At 41.7% G+C, this 22,668-nt stretch overlaps 2 protein-coding genes across 6 annotated transcripts in view; one reads left to right on the forward strand and one right to left on the reverse strand.

The window, feature by feature from the left end:
• Nucleotides 1–114: 114 nt before the first annotated feature.
• The window catches only part of TXNL4B (thioredoxin like 4B), a 41,810-nt gene continuing 19,256 nt past the window's right edge, over nt 115–22,668 (forward strand). Inside the window, exons 1-5 of one of the 5 annotated variants that reach the window (XM_040442985.1) lie at nt 212–397; nt 2,343–2,403; nt 3,362–3,530; nt 4,749–4,900; nt 6,667–7,365. In XM_040442985.1, coding sequence (XP_040298919.1) covers nt 3,399–3,530; nt 4,749–4,900; nt 6,667–6,832 — 450 coding nt within the window. In that variant the 5' untranslated portion in view covers nt 212–397; nt 2,343–2,403; nt 3,362–3,398 and the 3' untranslated portion in view covers nt 6,833–7,365. The other 4 variants (XM_040442984.1, XM_040442981.1, XM_040442986.1 and 1 more) reach the window with 4 other exon arrangements.
• On the reverse strand, nt 10,442–14,865 carry LOC121009741 (haptoglobin). The gene is made up of 5 exons (XM_040442980.1): nt 14,736–14,865; nt 13,507–13,589; nt 13,100–13,201; nt 12,268–12,342; nt 10,442–11,355 (listed from the first exon to the last, which is right to left on the reverse strand). Exons 1-5 carry the CDS (start codon nt 14,738–14,740, stop codon nt 10,577–10,579), a joined length of 1,044 nt encoding a protein of 347 aa, XP_040298914.1. The 5' UTR covers nt 14,741–14,865; the 3' UTR covers nt 10,442–10,576.

The raw sequence follows: 22,668 nt of genomic DNA on the forward strand, positions 1-22,668 counted from the left end.
AATCATAGTTAGCCTGAAAGGCGAGGCCCCGCCTCGGCTCTAAGAAGAAAGGGAAGGAGGTCGGTCATGTTTAATAAGGGCGGAAGTGACGCTAGGCTTCCTGTAAAGGCGGGCAAAGTGGGCGGTGACTAGAGTAACGAATAATCTCGTCGGCTTGTGGGACTATTGAGGGGAAGGACCGCAAGTTTATCTACTTGCCAGTGAGTATTCTTTTTCCGTTTCCGGTTTTATAAGTGGTCCGCCAGAGTTGGCGGGCAGCAGCCCCTGGGTTACTTTGAGTTAGGGTCGGTGCTTTTGGTGTAGAAGACGGGAACCGCCTGTGTGCCGACGTTTCGGAGAAGTGGTCGGGGTTGCGAACAGTCAAGTGGAAGAGAAGGAGGTGACTTGTACAAAGAAAGTAGGTGTCGTTTTCCCTAGCACTTGTGGGCCAGGAGCAGCCCAACCACAAGCATCATTAAGCATATATATATTAAGTATGTATGAATAGCGAATAGTTTGGAAGAAGACTCTCACTCCGATGTAAATAAAAGTCACCTGTCTGTTCACTGACAGAGATAACCACTATGTGTTTTGGGATATTTATTTCTAGTTATTTCTATGTAAATGTATACATTTGTATTAGGTTTTGTACAGCAGTGGGATCACACTTTATATACTCTTTTGTAACTGATTTATCATGAGAACTTTTCAATATGTGAAATGTTCATCTGTAACAGTATTTAGCAGCTGTGTAATAGTATGTTCCAGGACTGTACTGTCATTTTTTTTCCAATCTCCTATTTTGGGCTATTTAAGTTGTTTGCAGTTTTTCACCTTAAGAATGTGATAAATCATTGTGGACGTGTCAAGTTAATTCTCAGAAATGGAGTTGTTGCTCAAATTGTTTTCTTTCTGGAAAAGTTTTTGCTTCTCTGCATTCCAGCAGCAAGTAAGAATGTGTGGCCCTTTATTCACACTCTTGCAATATTGTTTTGTCTTTACCAACTTAATGGCTTTGTTAAATAATCTTCCATTTGCTTTTCTTTGTTTACTAGTAAAGCTTAACTTTCCAAATATTTTTGCCTATTTGTACCTCTTCTTTTGTGAAGTCTCTGTTGGTATCCCTTGCTATGAACATTTTCTTAGGTGTGGCTTTAGTTTTCCTCCTCTTTATCAGAACTGGAGTTGCTGTTTGAATTCTAGGGTGGGATAGATCCATCCTCACTTTGACTTTCCCTTTTATCAGTAATTTTTTCTGCTACTGACATTTGATGAAGTCCTTCCTAGCAATCAGCTTGCCTGTCTAAAGTATGACTTGTTACAGGAACAATTTCATTTCCTATATACATTTTTATTAACTCTTGTCTTAAAATGTGACTTGTCACACACACACACATAAAGAAATCCTCCCTTTTCATAGCATTAGCCAACTTGGGGGCCAAATATAAAATGTCAAGTACCCCGGTGGAGTTCTGGATGGACTCAAAAATAGAGTTTCTCAACCATAAGAACAGGAGCTTATTATAGCAGGAGGAACACTGCACTAGAAATTTGGTGGCTTGGGGGCACCTGCATGGCTCAGGCAGTTAAGCATCCATCTCTTGATTTCGGCTCAGGTCATGATCCCAGAGTCGTGGGATCGAGCCCCATGATGGGCTCCGTGCTGAGTGTGGAGCTTGCTTAAGATTCTCTCTCCCCCGCTTGCGCGCTCTCTCTCTCCCTCTAAAATAAAATAAAAAAACTTTAGAAGGAAAGAAATTTGGTGGCTTTGATTCTAGTCCGTGCTGTAGCTAGAACCAAAACTATAAGCAAACAAGTCTATAAAATGAGGGAATTGGATTAGTTCCCTTTTATCTGAGTATTTTATGATTTTTTTTTAATTTTTTTTTTAAACGTTTATTTATTTTTGAGACAGAGAGAGACAGAGCATGAACGGGGGAGGGTCAGAGAGAGGGAGACACAGAATCCGAAACAGGCTCCAGGCTCTGAGCTGTCAGCACAGAGCCTGACGCGGGGCTTGAACCCACGGACCGCGAGATCATGACCTGAGCCGAAGTCGGCCGCTTAACCGACTGAGCCACCCAGGCGCCCCTATGATTTGTTTATTTGGTGGTTTTCACACACACTCTTAATCTATCTGTTTGTCACATGGGGGTGGGAGCTCATGATAATACTTCATCAGTAAAAGACGGTTTTAAAAGTGTGGTGCGTGTGTGAAATAGTATGTCTCTGTGACAACGTGTGTATAGATATGGGAAGGTCTATGCATGCTAAGTAAAAAAGCGCAGTGAAGAAGAGTGGGTAAAGTATGTGTGCCGGACATCTGTCATTTGCCTCTCCAGATGCACTCTTTCCTTCTCTAGACTGCTCCAGGACCACGAGACTTGGATGCCCTCTGCATCTCCCCTGCCCTCTGGTTCCAGTGTGAGTCACCCAGTTGGCACATTAGGAGGAGATCAGACAGACAGAGAAGAGTGGCTGCATCCCTTAACTGCAGGCTGACCTCCTATATGACAGCCTTCTCCACCCGGCGTTCCCCACCACACACTTGTGCTAACTACTCCCTGCTGTAGCTCCTTCAGGCCTCAGGGTGGGAACGGCGCCCTGCTCTTACTAGCCCGAGTACAGCACTGTACCTGGTGTGTGCCCGTACCCTGCCTTAATGAAAATCTTTCGAAATTACCAAATTTGAGAATGTTATCTTTCTCCTGCTAGAACCCTGGCAGATAGAATAGCCTGTCTTTGGGGTAAAAGAGGGAAAAAACATAGGAATGCACATTTGTATGTTTTTGTAAATGCATAACAAAACTGGAAGATACATGAGAAACTAATGAAAGTAGCTACCTGCTGTGTGGGGAGAAACAGGCCAGTACTAACAGGGCCAGTTGAGGGCGGAGAGAGGGAGGGAGGTTTTTCACAGTACGCCTTTTTGAAATTTTTTTTTTTTAATGTTTATTTATTTTTGAGACAGAGAGAGACAGAGCATGAATGGGGGAGGGTCAGAGAGAGAGGGAGGCACAGAATCTGAAACAGGCCCCGGGCTCTGAGCTGTCAGCACAGAGCCCAACACAGGGCTCGAACTCACAGACTGTGAGATCATGACCCGAGCTGAAGTCGGACGTTCAACCGACTGAGCTACCCAGGTGCCCCAACAGTACGCCTTTTTGTATTTATGTTTCTTTTCAAGCTGGTGGACTTGCCAGCAGTTTGTGCATTTAGTGTGTTGTTTTTTTTTTTACTGTTGTGATACTATGTTGTATGAAACTATTTCTTTCCTCTGAGAATAAAATATATGTGTATTAACTACTACAAAATTAATTTTTTTTTTTTAATTAGGACTCATGCACTTAATCTGTCTTTAAATATTGCAACTGTATTTCAGGACTGACAGTAAGGATAAATATTTGGATTATGGCAAGATGAGCTTCCTGTTGCCCAAGCTAACTAGCAAAAAAGAAGTAGACCAAGCAATAAAAAGTACTGCAGAGAAGGTATTGGTTCTCCGATTTGGGAGAGATGAGGATCCAGTCTGTCTGCAGCTAGATGATATTGTAAGTGAATTCTTTAAATAAATGGTTTTTATTAAAAATCTGTACGTTCTCACTTCAACATCTACAAAGTGCATGAAAGGCAGTGGCCGGGCCTGGAGATACTGCTTTTCATTTGCTGGCACTCTTTCACTAGGAGCTGGTCATGTGCCTGCCCTGAGCTAAGCCCCCAGACCCGTGATCCTGCTGAATCTGTCCTAGACGTCCCTCCCCACCAGTAGCCATCCAAGTTCAGTTTCACCAACAGAGCAGTAGAGGACCAGAAGCACTTATTTACTCTGTGCTCACAACAGTGGAATAATTACCATCACTGTTACTACTCCCACACAGGGAGATGAATGCCAGGGACGTCAGGTGACTTCCCACAGGACAGACCAGTAACTTGCAGAGCTGGGGTTCGAACTTCTTTTTCTCTGCCTGCAAATAAGCTTTTCCAGTGTGGTGCCTCCAGTGTGTGCCTGATGGTAATCTGATTTCATAACACGTCTTCATACTCTGATGAGTAGGGAGGGGAGTATGGGACAAAATGTGGTTATTCTTGTCTCTGTTATAGAGAGAGACTGATCCCAGAACTAACACCTCTTCACACCATTTCTATTGCTGCCACACACAGTGTGGATCCAGTATAAGAATCTTTATTTCTGTGATTAAAAATGAATGCTGATGTGTTAATCTGAGGGAGGAATGGGCCAGAGGATTATACCCTCAGCCATAGAGGGAAGGGAATATCAGAGGCCAAGAGTATAGACTGACTGCTTAAGTTGTGTGACCAGGGGCAGATTACCCAGTTTCCTCATCTAAGAAGTGGGGACTATAGTAACCTCATATGAATGTTGTAAGGATCAAATGAGTTAATAAGCATAAAGCACTTTGGACACTTAACGTGTAATAACCCGCCAGACAAGCCTTCACTGTTTTTATTATGATTATCATTTAAGGGGGGATTGGAAGGCAGGAGATTGGGGGGAATTTCAGTGTCTGCCGTGTATATTTCTGAGTTGTTTTTGTTTAAGCGAACATGGATTTCATAAATCTATAAGAAGTTTATAAAAGCTTTTTACAACCAAAAATCAATTTAAAAAAAAAGAGAAATGTATTCACACAGTTTACACAGTTTACCCAGGGCCCTGTCTGAATGATAAGGTTACATTGTGTCTAATGTGGAACTCAGGGGAGATTTAGCTGCCTCTCTCATTGTAACCTACATGTCTCTATTTGCAGCTTTCTAAGACGTGTTCTGACCTGAGTAAAATGGCTGCTATATATCTGGTAGATGTGGACCAAACTCCCGTTTACACGCACTATTTTGACATCAGTTATATTCCATCTACTGTGTTCTTCTTCAATGGGCAGCACATGAAAGTGGATTATGGGTAAGTTAGATTGACCTGAAGTCATTGCAGCTGTGAGGGGTTCTTTCAACCAAGCAGTTCCAGTAACTCACCTGCCTATGAGGGTGGCTCTGTGAGCCCTGTGTGGGTGCTGTGTCCTCAGGTGACCCACTCCTTGGTCATGTGAAACTTTGGCACAAAAATGACAGCGTATCCAGTATGATTGGCAAATGTTAACCTCCTACGTAAGTAGGAAACAATTGAACAGTTTGTGCAGCACTAACTACCCTTTGGTGTAGAAAATACAGAACAGCTTTTTTAAAAGTTTCTTAGGAATTTCATTTAATACATAATGTGTCATTATTCTTAAACTTTTGGGACTGGTAGGCTGCATTTATGAAAGAAGTGTTCCTTCCGGCAAACTGAGATATGTTTCTCTCTGTTCAAGTGTCCTATCTTCTGCCACTCAGAGAATTATGATGTCATTCTTCAATTCTGTCAAGAATAAGCACCATGAAATCTTTAACACCTTCCGTTGTATCCAGTCAGCATCCTAGCACTCAACATGTATTTTCAGTGTGTCCATAATTCTTAACACTTCTCACTGTAGTTCAGGTGTCTGCTTGTTTAGATCTGTGTATCTGTTTTGTCATTATCTACTTGAAAGTGCATTAACCATTACCTGTTTTATTTTAAAGCTGTTTATTCTCCTAGGATACAGGTGATAGAAGTTAATGTGATGCAATCTTTTTTTTTTTTTTTTTTTTTTTGAGAGCATGCTCAAGGTAGGGAGGGGCAGAGGGAGGGGGAGAGAGAGAATCTTAAGCAGGCTCCATGCCCAATGTGGAGCCCCTCACAGGGCTCACAACCATGAGATCATGACCTGGGACTTTTCACCGACTGAGCCACCCAGGCACCCCCGTGGTGCAGTCTTTTTAAAATGTGATTTATGACACTATTTGCCAACTTAAATATGTAAAAATTTCAACCTAGCAATTGCATTTGCAAGAATTTATCTAAAGGGAAATAATCATGAAAGTGGGCAAAATTGGCTGCCTAAATATTCATCCCACCATTATTTAAAGAGCAAAATACTTGGAAAGAAACTAGATGTTCACAGAAGGACACTAGATGTCAGTTTCATATGATGTTGTAAATACAAGTTTAATGACTTTGAAAGAAATAGGTTTTATGTTAGTTGGAACATTACAAAATAGTTTGCATGATATAATTACCATGATTTTGAAAAAAGAAACACACGTGTGTACACACACGCACACACACTTTGGAAGAATATGTACCAAAATGCGGCCTTTGACCTCACTGGTAATGTTTTTTTCTAAAAAATTTCTGTAATAAACATAACCGATGTTTGAAATAGGGAAAAAAAAACGATTTTGTACCCCCCCACTCAAAAGTATAAGTGAGGGGAACGCAGAGACGGTGACCAGTTAACGGGTTCTTCACGGCAAGGCCAACAGCAGCGGCAACCAACTATGCCCATCCCAACGCCCAGGGAATTCTACTTGATAAGGAACTGAGAAGAAATTGAGGTAGATTTTGAAGGGAAGGCTCTTCACCTGGTAGGGCTCACGTGCCCTCCCAGTGGCCCACGGCTCTGCGTTTAATCCTGTATCAAATGGGCCCTGTACTCACAACCGGAGAAATCAATGTTGGGCTTTATGTCTGAAGTCTCCCTCAGGAACAGAAAGTATCAGAACTGTGCTTCATTTTGTTTATCCTGAAGGTCTGCAGCGAGAAATCGCTAAAAGTTCTGAGTGTGGTTGTTTTTCTCCCGTGCTCTCTAGGTCTCCCGATCACACTAAGTTTGTGGGAAGTTTCAAAACCAAGCAAGACTTCATAGATTTGGTTGAAGTAATTTATCGAGGAGCAATGAGGGGAAAGCTTATTGTCCAAAGTCCTATTGATCCCAAGAATATTCCCAAATATGACCTTCTCTATCAAGACATTTAACGCATTCATGACTATCAAAGCTGAAGAAAAAAGCACATCTTGAAACAGTACCTGAACCCAGCTGTGCCGTTTTCCTGGAGTCCTTCGGACATGTGTTCAGCATCCCAGCAGAGAAGAGTGCTGACTTGGGTAGAAAATACCCCACCCTCAAGTAGAAGACCACGCTGGCACTGCGATGGGCAGAGATGCTTAAATGTCTATTCCCTGCAAACCCCAGAGCAGTCAAGACCACCGGGGTCAATTTCCCCAGCGTGATTTTTTTTTTAAATTTTTATTGTGCTTCTCTTTATTCCTTAAGATGATACAGAATGCTTCTAAACATTGGCTAGTATATTTATGTTGACTTTGATATACAAGTAAAATAGAAAATCATTTCCCGTAAGAGCAGAAGTACTTATTTTTTTACCCTAAATGTACCCACACACACACCCTCCCCCTCACCCGTTTCTCCACTCATGTATTTATCTCATGCTCTCCTGTCTCCAGTCCCTGTTATCTCGGTTTCTCTTGGAATAAATGTTTCTCTACAGATAGTGAAAAAATGTTTTATTTTGGAAACTTTCTGGTTTAAACTTTTATTTATTTGTTTTTATTTTTTGAGAGAGAGATTGCAAGCTGGGGAGTGGCAGAGACAGAGGGAGACACAATCTGAAGCAGGCTCCCGGCTCTGAGCTGTCAGCACAGAGCCCAACGCAGGGCTCAAACTCACAAACTGTGAGATCATGACCTGAGTCAAAGTCGGACGCTTAACTGACTTAGCCACCCAGGTGCCCCATCTGGCTTGAACTTTTAAAACAGTATCCCAGTTTGCTCATTTGACTAGCTTTTATTAAATTGCCCAAGAAATGGGACGTTGAACCTTTACCATCCAGCACCCAATTTGAGCTAAACAAATTAGTAAGTAGCAGCAGATTTCTCCCAGAAGTCCAAGTTCTGCTGCTTTCTGAAGCAGAGGATTTTACTTCAAGGACTCAAGACTGGAAAGAGATGTCAGAATCGTTAGAAATAACATCTTTGTGGTATTTGCCCATTTTAATAACTTTATGAAGAATTCTTGCTCTGCCAGCAGCCCTGGCATAACCTGCCACCACTTGACAAGTCCCTGCTTCTCTCAAAACCTCGCTGGGCCTCTGGATACTGACTTTGTAGAACAAAAGAATAGATGCAGACCCAGAGGGCAGTGGGCCAGACATGGATTTGCTCGCCAGACGCTGATGTCCCAGCTCTGTGCAGACCAACACTGTCTCTGCAAGTTCATTCTCCCCTTACTGGGCGCTTCCTTTACAAGCCTTTTCTGCAAGAAGAGATGACCACCCGTCCTGGTTCTCATTGACGTGGCATAGAAGGAAGGCCACTGTGGGTTTTTGCATCCTTTGCTGACGACAGGAGAGAGCTGCTCCAGGGATAAGACGTGGAACCATAGCAACCATCCCAGGACCATTAGGACCAGCCCCGGGATGAAATGTGAATGTGTGGAGAAGGACAATAAAAACCTGGGTCCTTGATGATGCTATTGAGCTGCTTAGTGAACTCTAAACCTGCCTCCCTCCAGAAAGAATAAAATGTCTTCGTTGCCTGTCACTGTTAGTTGGATTTTCTGTCACAACTTCAGTCACACAGTGTTTGACATGTGGTAGGTGCTCAGATACCAACAAAAACTTAGAACTTGCATGCATAAAATTCTCATATCTTCTTTCTTCCTGAGGTCTTTAGGGAATGTTTCTCTGAAGTCCTGATTTTTTTTTAATTTTTTTTTAATGTTTTTATTTATTTTTGAGACAGAGCATGAACGGGGGAGGGTCAGAGAGAGAGGGAGACACAGAATCTGAAGCAGGCTCCAGGCTCTGAGCTGTCAGCACAGAGCCCGACACGGGGCTCGAAGTCACAGACTGTGAGATCGTGACCTGAGCTAAAGTCGGACACTTAACCGACTGAGCCACCCAGGCACCCCTTTTTTTTTTATTGTTTTTGTTCCTATCTTAGTTACTTTCCATTCCACAAGTATTGATTGAGTTCATACCAAATGCCCTTCTCTGTGCTCCATGCTACAGAAATACAAGTGACTCCTGAATGGGAGAAGGCTTTGTAGTGGAGACAATGCCCAAACCTCAAAGGAGGGTAGGACGTACTTGTGTGGAAAGGGAGAGGCATTCAGGAGAGGGTGCCAGGAGGAAGAAGCCCAGATGCTGGAGACAGCAGAACATGTTCAGAGAGCCACGCGGAGTTCAGTGTCACTAAAATCCAAGGGGTAGACCAGGAGGGCAGGAAGTGCTGCTGGGGAGGAAGCTGGAAATGATAAGTGAATTGAGAAAATGCTGAAAGTTTTTTCTTACTGTTTTCCTTCGGAACAGTGGCCAGAAGCCACTTAGTGCAATCAGATAGTTCTTCAAGACAAGTGGAGTGTTTTTTCTTCAAGAAAATTTAGTGCTAAAGCTATACCAACCAGAAAAGAACTGTATTGAGAGATATTTTGTTTATGTGTGTGTATAATTCTTCAGTTTCTGGCTATTCTTTCACAGCTTTTAGAATATAGATGTAAGATCTTCATTGGTCTCTACTAGCTCTAACCTGTTGAAAAGTGTGGATGGACCTAGAGAGTACACCTGAGGACAACTTCACAGTGAAGGGCAGATCCTGGTGCGAGAATTCTGACATCAGCATTTTATACCATGAGAAGGAGAGGCCATATTTTCATAGGACACAAAGGTACATTAATGAAAGGTCAGTGTACTGAAGGCTTAAACAGCAGGAAGGAATAGAAGAAGTTAGAAGAAGAGCCTTCTGTTTACAGGGGTTCTGAAACCTTTCTTCTGGGAGACCCTTAATAGCAAGAGCCTGTCTTTGTGAAAGGGAAGACTCAGGTGGCTTGCATTTGGCTCCCAGTAAAGGATAGGTTTCTTCCAACTGGGAAAAGCATACCCTGTTGAGGAAGAGACTTGTAACTCTTTTACCAAGTTCCAGAATGTTCATAGGGATGTTAGGGATCAGCTGTTTTAAGCCCCTCTGGAAGGAAACCAGGGACCGATGGCAGGGAACTGAAGGCACTTGGCAAACATGTGGCCACACTATGATCTGGACTCAGCAAGTCCAGAAGTCCTGCCTGCCTTTATCCCATCTTACTTTGTTTTCTGAAGTGCTGGTGTGTTGGAGCACAAATAATAAAATACTGCCTGTGCCAAAACCCTTGTTTTCATCCCACGTTGAGCTAGCCTCTTCCTCATCAGCCCGCACTCTTTCCCCTAATACACTTCAAAGAAGAGGATACCGTGTAGAGAGCTGAAGTTCATATCCAGACAGACCTGGGTTCAAAGTGAATTCAGCCTCACTATCTAATAGCTGTATGGCCTTAAACAAATCACTTAACTTCTCCAAGTCTGTTTTCTTGTCTATGAAACCAGGGTAACAGTGACCTTTCTGAGGCCTGCTGTTTGGTAGGCACTCAGTCAATGAGTATGATCCCCAGGGTGGGAAAGTTTGTTTCATCTGACGGATTTTGAGTTGGCTTGGGGTGTTTTCTGCCACACTCCTAGTAGACTCTATACCACTTAGCTGCTGCTGTACCACAAATGAGAGAATAAAAAAGGCCTGAGGCTAAAAACAGCACAGAAATGACTCAAAAGAAATCCCTTTATTGATTGACTCAGCACTGCTTCATACTCCATTTTATCCCCTCTCCCCCCATCTAGTTTCCTCTCTTCCAGAGTAAAGTCTTGCTGTCAGGCTAGGGCTCCCAGCCAGACAGCATTAGTTGCCAGCTGTGGTTTCCTGAATCCAGGCCAGGATGGAGGGCACTTTCACGTACACGCCATACTCAGCAACCCTACAGCTCTTATCAAAGCTCAGGATTCCAGCTGCATACCAGGTGTTGTCAGCCTCATCGTGAACGGCAAATGCACTGCCAGCGTCACCGTAGCAAGTATCTTCCTGAAACTCAGACAAGCCAGCACAGAAGGTGTGCTCATTCAGTATGGGCTGCACCCCTACAGGACTCTTCGATGACTTCTTCTCGGGCACTGTGCTGCCTTCGTAGTGCTTCACACAATTCTCTTGATCAGCCACAGGCAGCATGACGTATTTCAGTAGCTCAGTGAAATTAAAGTTGGTATTTCGCCCCCATCCAGACACATAGCCCACACGCCCCACTTCTGCATAATCTTTTGAAGGTAGACAGATGGGCATTACTCTCTCATCAATGGGCACCTTCTGTTTGAGTTTGATGAGCCCGATGTCTACGTTGGAGTAGTCAGGGTGGAGAACCACCTTCTCAATCTCCACAGGCTGATTTTTCCCCACATAGAGTTTCAAAGTTGGGGCAATGTCTTTTGCTTTTGCATCATCTTTATGGCCCAGGAAGAGATTTTTAGCCGTGGTCAACAGCCACTGTTCACTGATCAATGTGGCCCCTGAGGTGAGATTATGGTGGGAGACCATCTTAGCCTGCCAGGGAAAGCTGCCTTTGGCATCCACTGATCCACCCATGATCCGCTGCACCTGATCCACCGGGTTCTTGGGCTTTCCGCACACTGTCAAGGAAAGCAAGAAAGTCAGGAGCAGAAATGTGAGTCTCCCAGTGTAGGAAAGAGGGGCAAAGCATTGGCAATTGCTGCTTTCTAAACTATTGTATTAATTTCCGCACAGCTAGGAATATTTACACTCCTTGCCTTACCACCTGCTCCCCCCATTTCCATTGTTGACAGTTTAAAGTGGCTCTTTTTTATAAAGTTGTTTACATCAGTAGGGCACAGTTCTATTTCCTGCTTTTCTAACTCATGAAAAAAAACAAGTAGTGCTGAGATTTTCAAATCTCAATGCTGAGACTTTCCCTTAAAGTCATTGTGAGGGTGAGAAGCTATAAAAATTCATTCTCCCTAAATAAAGAGCCATCTGTTGCAGCGTTGGCTGGAACTCAGATTTTAGCTAGAAGGCAGCTTAGTGATTCTACACCACTGGTCATAGAAGAGGGCAGACAGAATCCTCCCGTCCCAGGAGGGAAAGGGAAGGAGCAGTAGCTTTTCCTAATAACAGGAACTAGAAGTCCTAACCCGTCTCCAACCTGCTGCCTCATACTTCCATGGATTTCTTTTTGTTCTGTCCTCCCATGACTAATTCTTCCTGGAGCTGGCTGTACACCTGACCCTGGGCTGCCTAGGCGGCCTCTCTGTATACACAGGGCCTTCTGATTCTCTGGGGGCAATGTGGACAGTGGATTCAGTCAATACCCCAAAGACCCAAATGAAGGAGATCCTTAGTGCACTTTTTTGGAGAGCCATCACCCAAATGCTCACTTATCGGCCTGGCCATTTTGGGTTCTCCCAGGTCCCTCATCTTGGCCCTGTGATGCTCAGAGGAAGCCACTCAGGAAGGATGTGCCTGCCCACACACTAGACTCTCAACACCTACCTTTGGCCAGCTTCCCAGGGCCCCTGGCTTCCTACCTGCTTCACATTCGGGAAGTTTCTCTCCAATGGCCTTGTTTGTCCAGTGCTTCTCACTGTTTAATGTATACTCTCCTGAAGCAAAAGGATAGAAAAGAGTTAAAAGACATTGAATCTGGACCCAGCATGAAGAGAGGAGGTGTTTAAAGAGAATCAGAGAAAGAGAGGGGAAAGGAGGGAGGGAGGAAGGGAAGAGCAGTGTACTAGAAGCCAAGTGCGGGGGGGGGGGGGGCAGTGAAGCCCAGCAGGACAGATTTGTTGTCATGGAGACACACTACAGAGTAGGAACCAGGGTTCAAATTCTGCCTGTTCACCTTACAGGCTACCTGAACTTGAGCAAGTTATTCAGCCTGTCTGTACCTCAGTGTCCTCATCAGCAAAATGAGAGTAACAGTATCTCTTCAGAGGGTTTTGTAAGAACTAAGTGAGCAGATATACATCAAGAACTTAGAACAGTGCTGGGAACACAGTACTCACTAGTAAGGACCACCCCTTGTCATCACTGGCACCACCCTTGGTTTTTGTGTGTGTGTGTGTGTGTGTGTGTGTGTGTGTGTGTGTGTGTTTTACCACATCTCCTTTTGGAGATGTAGATCTCACTCTGAGATGAGTAGACTACATGTTAATCACCTCCCCTTAACAAAGGAGAAAACTTGGAGCTAAAGTTAATTTGCCCAAAAGGCCACAGCTACTGGTGACAAAATCGCTATTAGAATCTACCTCTTCTGGTTCCAAGGAGAACATGTAAGTTTTCTGGCCCATCACCCTTGGCCCCACTCATCATGGAAAGGCTGGGATGGAGGAGGGTGCAGGGACATGGTCTAGGTCTTACCGTCTCCTTCGGTGCGCAGTTTATAGAGGGGATTACACTGGTAACGAACAAAGTGCTCCGCATAGCCATTCTCAATCTCTGGGGGCTTTGGAAGGCTGACCTCTGCAAAGGAAATGCAATAGGAAGAGGGGGTTCATGTTCAGAAACTCATCCCAGAGACCCATGAAAAGAGTTGAGAAGAAGCTGTTCTGCGTATCAACGGCCCTCCACCTCAAATGGAAGCCAAAGGGAAGGCCATCTCCCCTTTTTTCTGGATGGCTCTCCAGTGTTCTTCATGGGACTGAAATACCAGAGGTTAAGATGAGAAGGAGGAAGTGGCTCTTCCCAAAGAGAGGGTGCAGATGTGATAGGGTCAATGAGACCCAGCAGTGCTGGGACATCCAGCTCCCACCCAAACCCAGACCTACCTGTGTTATCCGTGGCCTCATTGCCAGTGTCCACTGCGAAAAGCTGCCCCCAGAACAGGAGGGCAACAACAGCTCCCAGGGCTCTGCAGAGACAGGACAAGAAGGGGTGCACAACTGGTCTCCTTGCTACACACACACACACACACACACACACACACACACACACCCCTCCCATTAGCCAGCCAGAGAAGAAGCTACATGGAAGTGTTAGAACCAAGAAGTTGCCTCCTGCCAGCACCCATATACACAGTCCACTCAGGTTCCAGTGTGGTCCGTGCTGCTGGGAATTCTACGTGAGCCTCAGAGAGGAACCACCAAGATAGGAAGGTACATAGGCATGTGGGCCTCAATTTCTGGCAGCATTTAGGAAACATTAAGTTGCTAATAATAAATGAGCTCTCCTGAAAAAAAAAAAAAAAAAAAAAAAAAGCCTCAGACACCAAAGGCGCTGGGCTACAGGATAATAGCTAATAAAGTGTGGGTAACTTGAAGATGGAAAAGTAGGGATTTCTTATGCTATTCCCTAGACTTTTTAATTTTTTCCATAAGTAGATGTTTTAAATATACAGAATTTATGGTCTTCCTATTATTTTATGATGATTTGCCTTTAGGAAACCCCAAAACACCAAAAGGTCACCAGGAAGATAACGGGCTTCCTGAAAGCATGACCGTAGACATGGGCATTGACGCATAGGCGGCACTACCAGGTAATCGTTTCGCTGACAGAAGCCAACCGTACAGAGATTGCTTAGTTAAGTATGTAGTCTTGTTATTTCAACCTTTAAAAAAGGTTTGTTTTTTTGGGTTTTTTTGCTTTGATAAAATCTCAGTGCCTTAATTGGGTCACTCAAATGTGTTACTATTGGTCTTACACATTTTTTAAAACAAACAAAAAAAAATCTGCTAATAAACATATCTTAAATACCAGAAAGCCTACTATGGGAGCCTCTGGCATCCCCTGTAAAGATGAAAATTTTGTAACCTCGAGGAAAAAGATATTGTTTAGAGTAAGTCACATTCTCATGGACGCAGAAAAGCAGAAGATTTAGCACGCTAAACGAAACCGCTTAATTTGCTATAGTTTAGCCCATGGCCCTATTTCTTTGTTCTTGATTTCCATCTCTCCTTTGGTTCCCCCCATACCTGAGCTGTCCTGTGGGTACAAGATGTGCACAGAGAAAGATGACATGGGCAGGGCAAGGAGGGAAGTGGCAGAACCATGGACTCACCTCATCTTTGGTTTGTCCTGCCGGTTGGAAGAGCAGTGCTGAGGGGGCTACCTGCTGATGCTTTTATGCCTCCGGTATCTCACTCCACCCCCTTCTGGGTTTCGTAATTGCTGTGTCTACACAACTTTGACCTTGTTAAGGTCACTGCATTTTCCAGTAACAGAGCCACAAACAATATCCCTGTTAAGAGCTGAGCTCTTGCTTCACGCTTGAGTTGCCCCTGGTGTTTCTTTACAAACCCCAAAGAAGCCTGGCCACGCCATGACCCCCTGTAGCTCCCCAAGTGTTTCCCGAAATCAGCCACTGTGCAGGAGTGGGGGAGGAAACGTCAATCTGTGTCTCTTTGTTTTGGAGAGTTTTCAGCACTGAGAAAAAAAAAAAAAAAGCCCTTCTTTGCATTGTTTCAAACGCCTTATAGATGTTCCTGCAACCTGGCTGAGACAGGGCTCTAAAGAAAGCATTTCCTTTTCACAATCATCTTCCTCACCCTGTGTTGACATCTCCCTATTGCTTAAAACTTCTCCAACCTGAAATCAGTAAAATGTACTTATTGTCTTCTCTGATAGCTCTTTGCAAGAAATCACACAAAATGGTTAAAGCTGTACTGTAGGCTGCTGCAAACCATGCTCAATGGCAGTAGTTCTCATGGTATTGTAATCCAGTAATTAATACAAACAGCAGGTGAGGAAAATCAGTATGCTTCAGTCAAATGTCTGCACTCTATATTCCAAGTCCTACTCAATTGAACTCAATAAAATACTGCTTTGTTCATTAAAAAAAAAAAAAGATCAGTGGTTCTTAAGTTATCATGTACAAAAGAATCACTTTGAGATATTGGTGGTGGCATTGATGTAACAGCAAGATCACTGGAAACAGCATAGATGTCCATCAGTAGGGAATGGGTGCAAACAAGCAAAAAGCAGAATTAGACCTATAAATACTGAGAACAAATTGATGGCTGCCAGAGGGAAGGGATTGAGAGGATGGACAAAATGGGTGAAGGGGAGAGGGAGATACAGCTTCCGGTTCTGGAAAGAATGGGTCATGGGAATAAAAGATACAGGGAATACAATTAATCATATTGCAATAGTGTTGGAAGGTGACCGATGGTAGTAGCTACACTCGTGGTGAGCACAGCATAACATATAGAGATGTTGAATCACTATGTTGTCCACCTGAAACTAATGTAACATTGTGTGTCAACTGTACTCAAAATACTTTTAATAGGGGGATGGCTAAATAATGTGGTATATTCATATAATGGAATACAGATCTTCCACGCCTTGTGATAGGGCTGCATCCTGATAAACCATCTTAAGTTGAAAATATTGTAAGTCACAAATTCATTTAATACACCTGACCTACCAAGCATCAAAATTTAGCCTGGCCTACCTTAAATGTGCCCAGAACAATCCCATTGCCCTAAGTTGGGCAAAATCATCTCACTCAAAGTCTCCTTTATAATAAAACGTTGAATATCTCATGTAATTTATTGAATACTGTAGTGAAAATGAAAAACAAAGTGGTTATGTGGGTAAAGAATGGTCGTTAAGTGTATTGATTGTTTACCCTCATGATCGTGTAGCTGACTGGAAACTGCTGAGCATCACAAGAGACTATCATCCTGCATATGACTAGCACGGGCAAAGATCAAAATTCAAAGTACAGTTTCTACTGAATGCATGTTGCTTTCACACCATCATAAAGTCAAAAAATCAGAAGTCGGGGGTGAGGAGCTAGGTGATCCAGGTGATGGGATTAAGAGATATGAACTTCCACTTATAAAATAAATTAAGTCATAAGGATGTTATGTACAGCATAGGGAATATACTCGATAATATTGGAATAACTTTGTGTGGTGACAGATGGTAACTACACTTACCATGATGAGCATTTCATGCTATATACAAATGTTGAATCATTATGTATCTAAAACTAATAGAATAGTGTACGTCAACTATACTTTTTTTAAAAAGGAGGAAAGAAAAAACTCGTTAAGTTGAACCATCTTCAGTCAGGGACGATCTGTATTACACAGCTGTGAGAGTGAACAGACAATGAAAAAACATGGAAAATCATAAGTTTGAAAGAAAGTGGCAAGTTTCAGGAGATTATGTTAAGAATGATACCACTTTGGGGCACCTGAGTGGCTCAGTCCGTTAAGCATCCAACTTCAGCTCAGGTCATGATCTCACAGTCTGTGGGTTCGAGCCCCACATTGGGCTATGTGCTAACAGCCCAGAGCCTGGAGCCTGCCTCAGATTCTGTGTCTCCATCTCTCTCTGCCCCTCCTCTGCTCACGCTCTCTCAAAAATAAACATTTAAAAAAATTTTTTAAAGAAAAAGAATGATAACACTTTTAGAGAGCTCAAAAACAAACATACTTGGAAAAAGATTCTTTGATCCAAATCACAAGCAACAACAAAAAATAGATAAATTTAAAACTTTTGTGCATCAAAAGACAATATCAAGAAAGGGGAAAGACAATCTATGAGTGGGAGGAAATATTTATAAATCATATCTCTGACAAGGATTTAATATCCAGATATTCTACAAAAACAACAAAAACACAATCCAATGAAAACATAGGCAAATACCATTGACGGATGAATGGATAAAGAAGATGTGATGTGTGTGTGTGTGTGTGTGTGTGTGTGTGTGCGCGCGCACAATGGAGTATTACTCGGCAATCAAAAAGAATGAAATCTTGCCATTTGCAACTACATGGATGGAACTAGAGGGTATTATGCTAAGTGAAATTAGTCAGAGAAAGACAAATATCATATGGATTCATTCATATGAGGTGTTTAAGGTACAAAACAGATGAACATAAGGGAAGGGAATCAAAAATAATATAGAGGGGCGCCTGGGTGGCTCGGTTGAGCTTCTGACTTTGGCTCAGGTCATGATTTCACGCTCTGTGAGTTCGAGCCCTGCATCGGGCTCTGTCCTGACAGCTCAGAGCCTGGAGCCTGCTTCAGATTCTGTGTCTCCCTCTCTCTCTGACCCTCCCCCGTTCATGCTCTGTCTCTCTGTGTCTCAAAAATAAATAAACATTAAAAAAAGTTTTTAAATATTAATATAGAAACAGGGAGGGAGACAAAACATAAGAGACTCTTAAGCATAGAGAACAAACAGAGGGTTGCTGGAGGGGTTGTGGGAGGAGGGATAGGCTAAATGGGTAACGGGCATTAAGGAAGACATTTGTTGGGATGAGCACTGAGTGTTACACATAGGTGATCAATCACTGGAATCTACTCCTGAAATCATTGTTGCATTATATGCTAACTTGGATGTAAATTTTTAAATAAATAAATAAATAAATAAATAAATAAATAAATAAATAAATATTACTTTTTAAAATGGGCAAATGATTTGAACCAACATTTTTTCAAAAGAAAATACACAAATGACCAGTAAGCACATAAGCACATGATAAGATGCTCACCATCACTGGAAATATCATTACAGAAGTGCAAGTCAAAACCACAGGATGCCAAGGCACCTGGCTGGCTCAGTCGGAAGAGCATGCCACTCTCAATCTCAGAGTCATGAGTTCAAATCCCACATGAGGTGTAGAGATTATTTTAAAACTTTGATATAAACACACACACACACACAGCATGGCACTCATACCTACTAGGATGGCTACAATCAAATATATGTTGAGCACCTGAGTGGCTCAGTCAGTTGAGCATCCAACTCTTGATGTTGGCTCAGGTCATGATCTCAAGTTCATGGGATCAAGCCCCGTGTCAGACCCTGGGCTGACAGCATGGACTCTGCTTGGGATTCTCTTCTCTTTCCCTGTCTCTCTGCCACTTCCCTGTTTGCACATGTGCGTGCTCTCTATCACTCTCAAAATAACAAAATAAAATAAATATATTAAAATATACATATTTTCAAAATATATGTTTGAAATTATATAATACATATATCTATGTGTATATATATGTGCATATACATATATATGCACACATATATACATACATAATAAATGTTGGCAAGGGTGTGAATAAGTCGGAACTGCCGTATACTGCTGTAGGGAATATAAAATGGTGTAGTCTCTGTGGACAACACTATGATGGTTCCTCAAAAAGCTAAACATAGAATTGTTATATGACCCAGCAGTTCTACTTCTAGGTATATAGCCAACATAATTGAAAATAGGGTCTCTAAAAGATTCTTGTACATCAATGTTCCTGACAGCATTATTCACAATAACCAAAAGGTAGAAACAATCCAAGTGTCCTTCAACAAATGAATGGATAAACAAAACGTGGCATATATGTACAATAGACTACTGTTCATCTATAAAAAGTTCTGGCACATGCTACAAATATTATGCTAAGTGAAAGAAACCGGACAAAAAAAGACAAATATCGTATGATTCTACTTCTATGAAATATCTAGAAAAGGCAAATTCATAGACACAAAGTAGAGGTTACCAGAGCCTAGGGGAGGGGACAGAGGAGAATTATTGCTTAATGGGTACAGAGTTTCTGTTTGGAAATGGTAGTGATGATTACACAACATTGCAAATGTAATTAATGCCATTGAATTGTACACTTTAGAACTGTTACCAGAAAATTTGTTATATATACTTTATCACAAAAAAGTCATAAAAAATAATAAACTTCTTTCTCTTGAGGCCAAAAAATTTTTTTAAAAACAAGCAGAACTAAACAATATGTCTTATAGGCCTAGATGCCAAGAAGACAAAAACTGTATTTTTAAATATTTTAAAAGAATGGAAAACACAAAATGTAAAATGTTACTTCTCATAGGGAGGCAGGAGGAAGGCATAAGAGAAAATCACGTATGTAAATATAAATAAATTATTGTTAACAACCCAGCTTTGGGCTGTCTCCCTCTGCCTGTCTCCCCCACTCACACTCTTTCTCTAAGAAATAGAATAGAACAAGAATGAATAAATAAATAATTTTTCAAAACATGTTGGTATCAAATAACATTTAAAAAGTGAAGGAGGGTGGGGGAGAATCACCAGACAGACATTAAGAGGCAAAGCCCAGGCCCCTCCTTGCAGAGAATTGATCCAGTCTGAGCAGAGTCTGAGAATCTGCATTATAAACGGCCACAACTTCTCCCACTGTGTATACATGCTGCAACATGACTGCACTGCTCTGTGATCCTGTGAAGCGGAGGTGGAAGTTTTCTCTTTGGGCTGCAAATGCCCCTCCTAGAATATCTAAAATGAGACATTTCTCACCACCACTGTAATTCGAATAAATGCTTACCCACTAGATGCATGAAAATTTGCATTTGTGGGAATGCAAGCTGGTGCGACCACTCTGGAAAACAGTATGGAGGTTCCTCAAAAATTAAAAATAGAACTACCCTACGACCCAGAAATTGTACTACTAGGCATTTATCCACAGGTTACAGGTGTGCTGTTTCAAAGGGACACATGCACCCCCATGTTTATAGCAGCACTATCCACAATAGCCAAAGTATGGAAAGAGCCCAAATGTCCATCCATGGATGAATGGATAAAGAAGATGTGGTATATATATACAATGGAGTATTACTCAGCAACCAAAAAGAATGAAATCTTGCCATTTGCAACTATGTGGATGGAACTGGAGGGTATTATGCTAAGTGAAATTAGAGAAAGACAAAAATCATATGACTTTACTCATCTGAGGACTTTAAGGGATGAAACAGATGAACATAAGGGAAGGGAAACAAAAATAATATAAAAACAGAAGAGACTCATAAATATGGAGAACAAACTGAGGGTTACTGGAGTGGTTGTGGGAGGGGGGATGGGCTAAATGGGTGAGGGGCACTAAGGAATCTACTCCTGAAATCATTGTTGCACTATATGCTAACTAATTTGGATGTAAATGCAAAAAAATAAAAAAACAAGTTAATAAAAAAAATTAAAATGAAGAGTACTTGTGACTTTGAAAATAAAGCTTTTTTTCTCAAAAAAAAAAATTTGCATTTGCCTGTAAACAAAACCTGAGCTCTATTATAACGGACAAGGGAGAGTTCATAGGCTCTCTGCCTTTGGCATCCTTTATTAACTTGACAATTAAGAGTATCCAGCCCAGGGCGCCTGGGTGGCTCAGTCAGTTAAGCATCCAAATTCAGCTCAAGTCATGATCTCACAGTTCTTGAGTTCAAGGCCTGCATCGAGCTCTGTGCTGACAGCTCAGAGCATGGAGCCTGCTTCAGATTCTGTGTCTGCCTCTCTCTCTCTGTCCCTCCCCCACTCATGCTCTGTCTCTCTCTCTCAGAAATAAATAAACGTTAAGAAAAAAAAAATTTTTTTAAGAAGAAAGAAAAAAATAGTATCCAGCCCAAAGGCCTTCTGACTTGGAATTAGGATGGGACAAGATGAGGAGGTGACAGCTGAGGGTAGCCAGCCACAGGATGTAGGAAACACATTTTGTGGTGAGAACAGAAAGCAGAAAAGCTTAAAAAATTCATAAAGCAGGACAGCAGTTGTCAGAGAAACTTGAAGGGTAGAGTTTTGGTTTTGGAAGGAAAAAATTATTTTTTAAAAGTTCTACCATTATTGAAGTCTTGAAATTTTGCAAGCTACAGAAAAATAAAAATAAGAAAAAAGTCTTCCCATTATTTTGCCACCCCAAGACAACCAATAACCACTATTAACACTTTAGTGTCATTTTCTTCCAGGCTTTTCTCTGTACATTCTTTTACATCGTGTTGATAATTCCTTATATCTATATCTATATCTATATCTATATCTATATCTATATCTATAATTTTTGTGGTCTGCCTTTTTTACCCAATATTACAGGCATTTTCTATGTTGTAGCAAACTCTTTAAAACACTTTCAATGCCACATCATAGTCCTAACTTAAAGACGTGTCATGTATACTTTAAATATTCCTTCATTGTTGGGACTTTATGATTCTAAATTGTCTGTTATAAATACCTTACATAAATTCAGGGAAGTAAGGTAGGAGGCCAGGCTAATTTTATTCCATATGGGTATACAATTGATCTAGCGTCATTTACTGAAAACATCAAATCTTAGACAAACATCAAATCTTAAAACATTAGGTCAAGATATAAAATATTTCTAGCACCCAGAAGACTATTTTGAGTTCCTTGCAATGAACACCCAACCCTCAAAAAGTAACCAGTATTCTGACTTCTGTCATGATAGTTTTGCCTGATCTTGAACTTCATATAAATAGAATCAAATAGTAGTCACTTGTTTCTGGCTTCTTTTGCCCATCATATGTCTGTTAAGAATCATCCATATTGTCACATTAGTTTGCTTCTTTTTTATTCCTGAGAAGTATTCCATTGTATGGATAAACCACAGTTGGTTTATCCATTCTCTGTTTATGGGTGTTTGAATTTATTCCAGTTTGGGCTATTATAAATAAAGCTACTATGAACTTGCTTGCACATGTCTTTTGGTGAATACATGTGCTCATTTTTCTTGAATAAATATCTTGCTGTGTCATAGGGTAGGCAGTGTTTACATTTATTTTTTTAAGTTTGTTTGTTTGTTTATAACATGAGCAGGTAAGGGGCAGAGAGAGAGGGGGAGAGAGAGAATCCCAAGTAGGCTCCAACCTGTCAGCACAAAGCCCAACACAGGGCTCAATCTCACAAACCCTTAGGTCATGACGTGAGCTAAAATCAAAAACTGGACGCTTAACCCACTGAGCTACCCAGGTGCCCCAGTGGTGTTTAGCTTTAGTAGATGCTGCCAAACAATTCTCCACTATACACTCCCACCTGTAATATTCCAGTTGCTTAGATTCCAGTTGCTCCGTATCGTTGCCAATACACTTCAATTTTAGCCATTCTGATACATACACAGCAAATTATAATGATGGCTTTCATTTGCATCTCACAGATATTGAATGATATATATTGCTGCTTTTTTTTTTTTTTTTTTTTTTTTTTTTTTTTTTTTTTTTT

This window comes from Herpailurus yagouaroundi, unplaced genomic scaffold, assembly GCF_014898765.1.
Source record: "Herpailurus yagouaroundi ecotype Mexico unplaced genomic scaffold, PumYag 190, whole genome shotgun sequence".
Lineage (NCBI taxonomy): Eukaryota > Metazoa > Chordata > Mammalia > Carnivora > Felidae > Herpailurus > Herpailurus yagouaroundi.

Bases quoted from the DNA above. Each gene is read 5' to 3' on its own strand.
- LOC121009741 (XM_040442980.1), bottom strand. The intron at 12,343-13,099 runs GTAAGACCTAGA...CTTTTGCTTCAG, and splicing joins ACTGCGCACCGAAGGAGACG to GAGAGTATACATTAAACAGT. The intron at 11,356-12,267 runs GTAGGAAGCCAG...TTTCCTTGACAG, and splicing joins ACTTCCCGAATGTGAAGCAG to TGTGCGGAAAGCCCAAGAAC.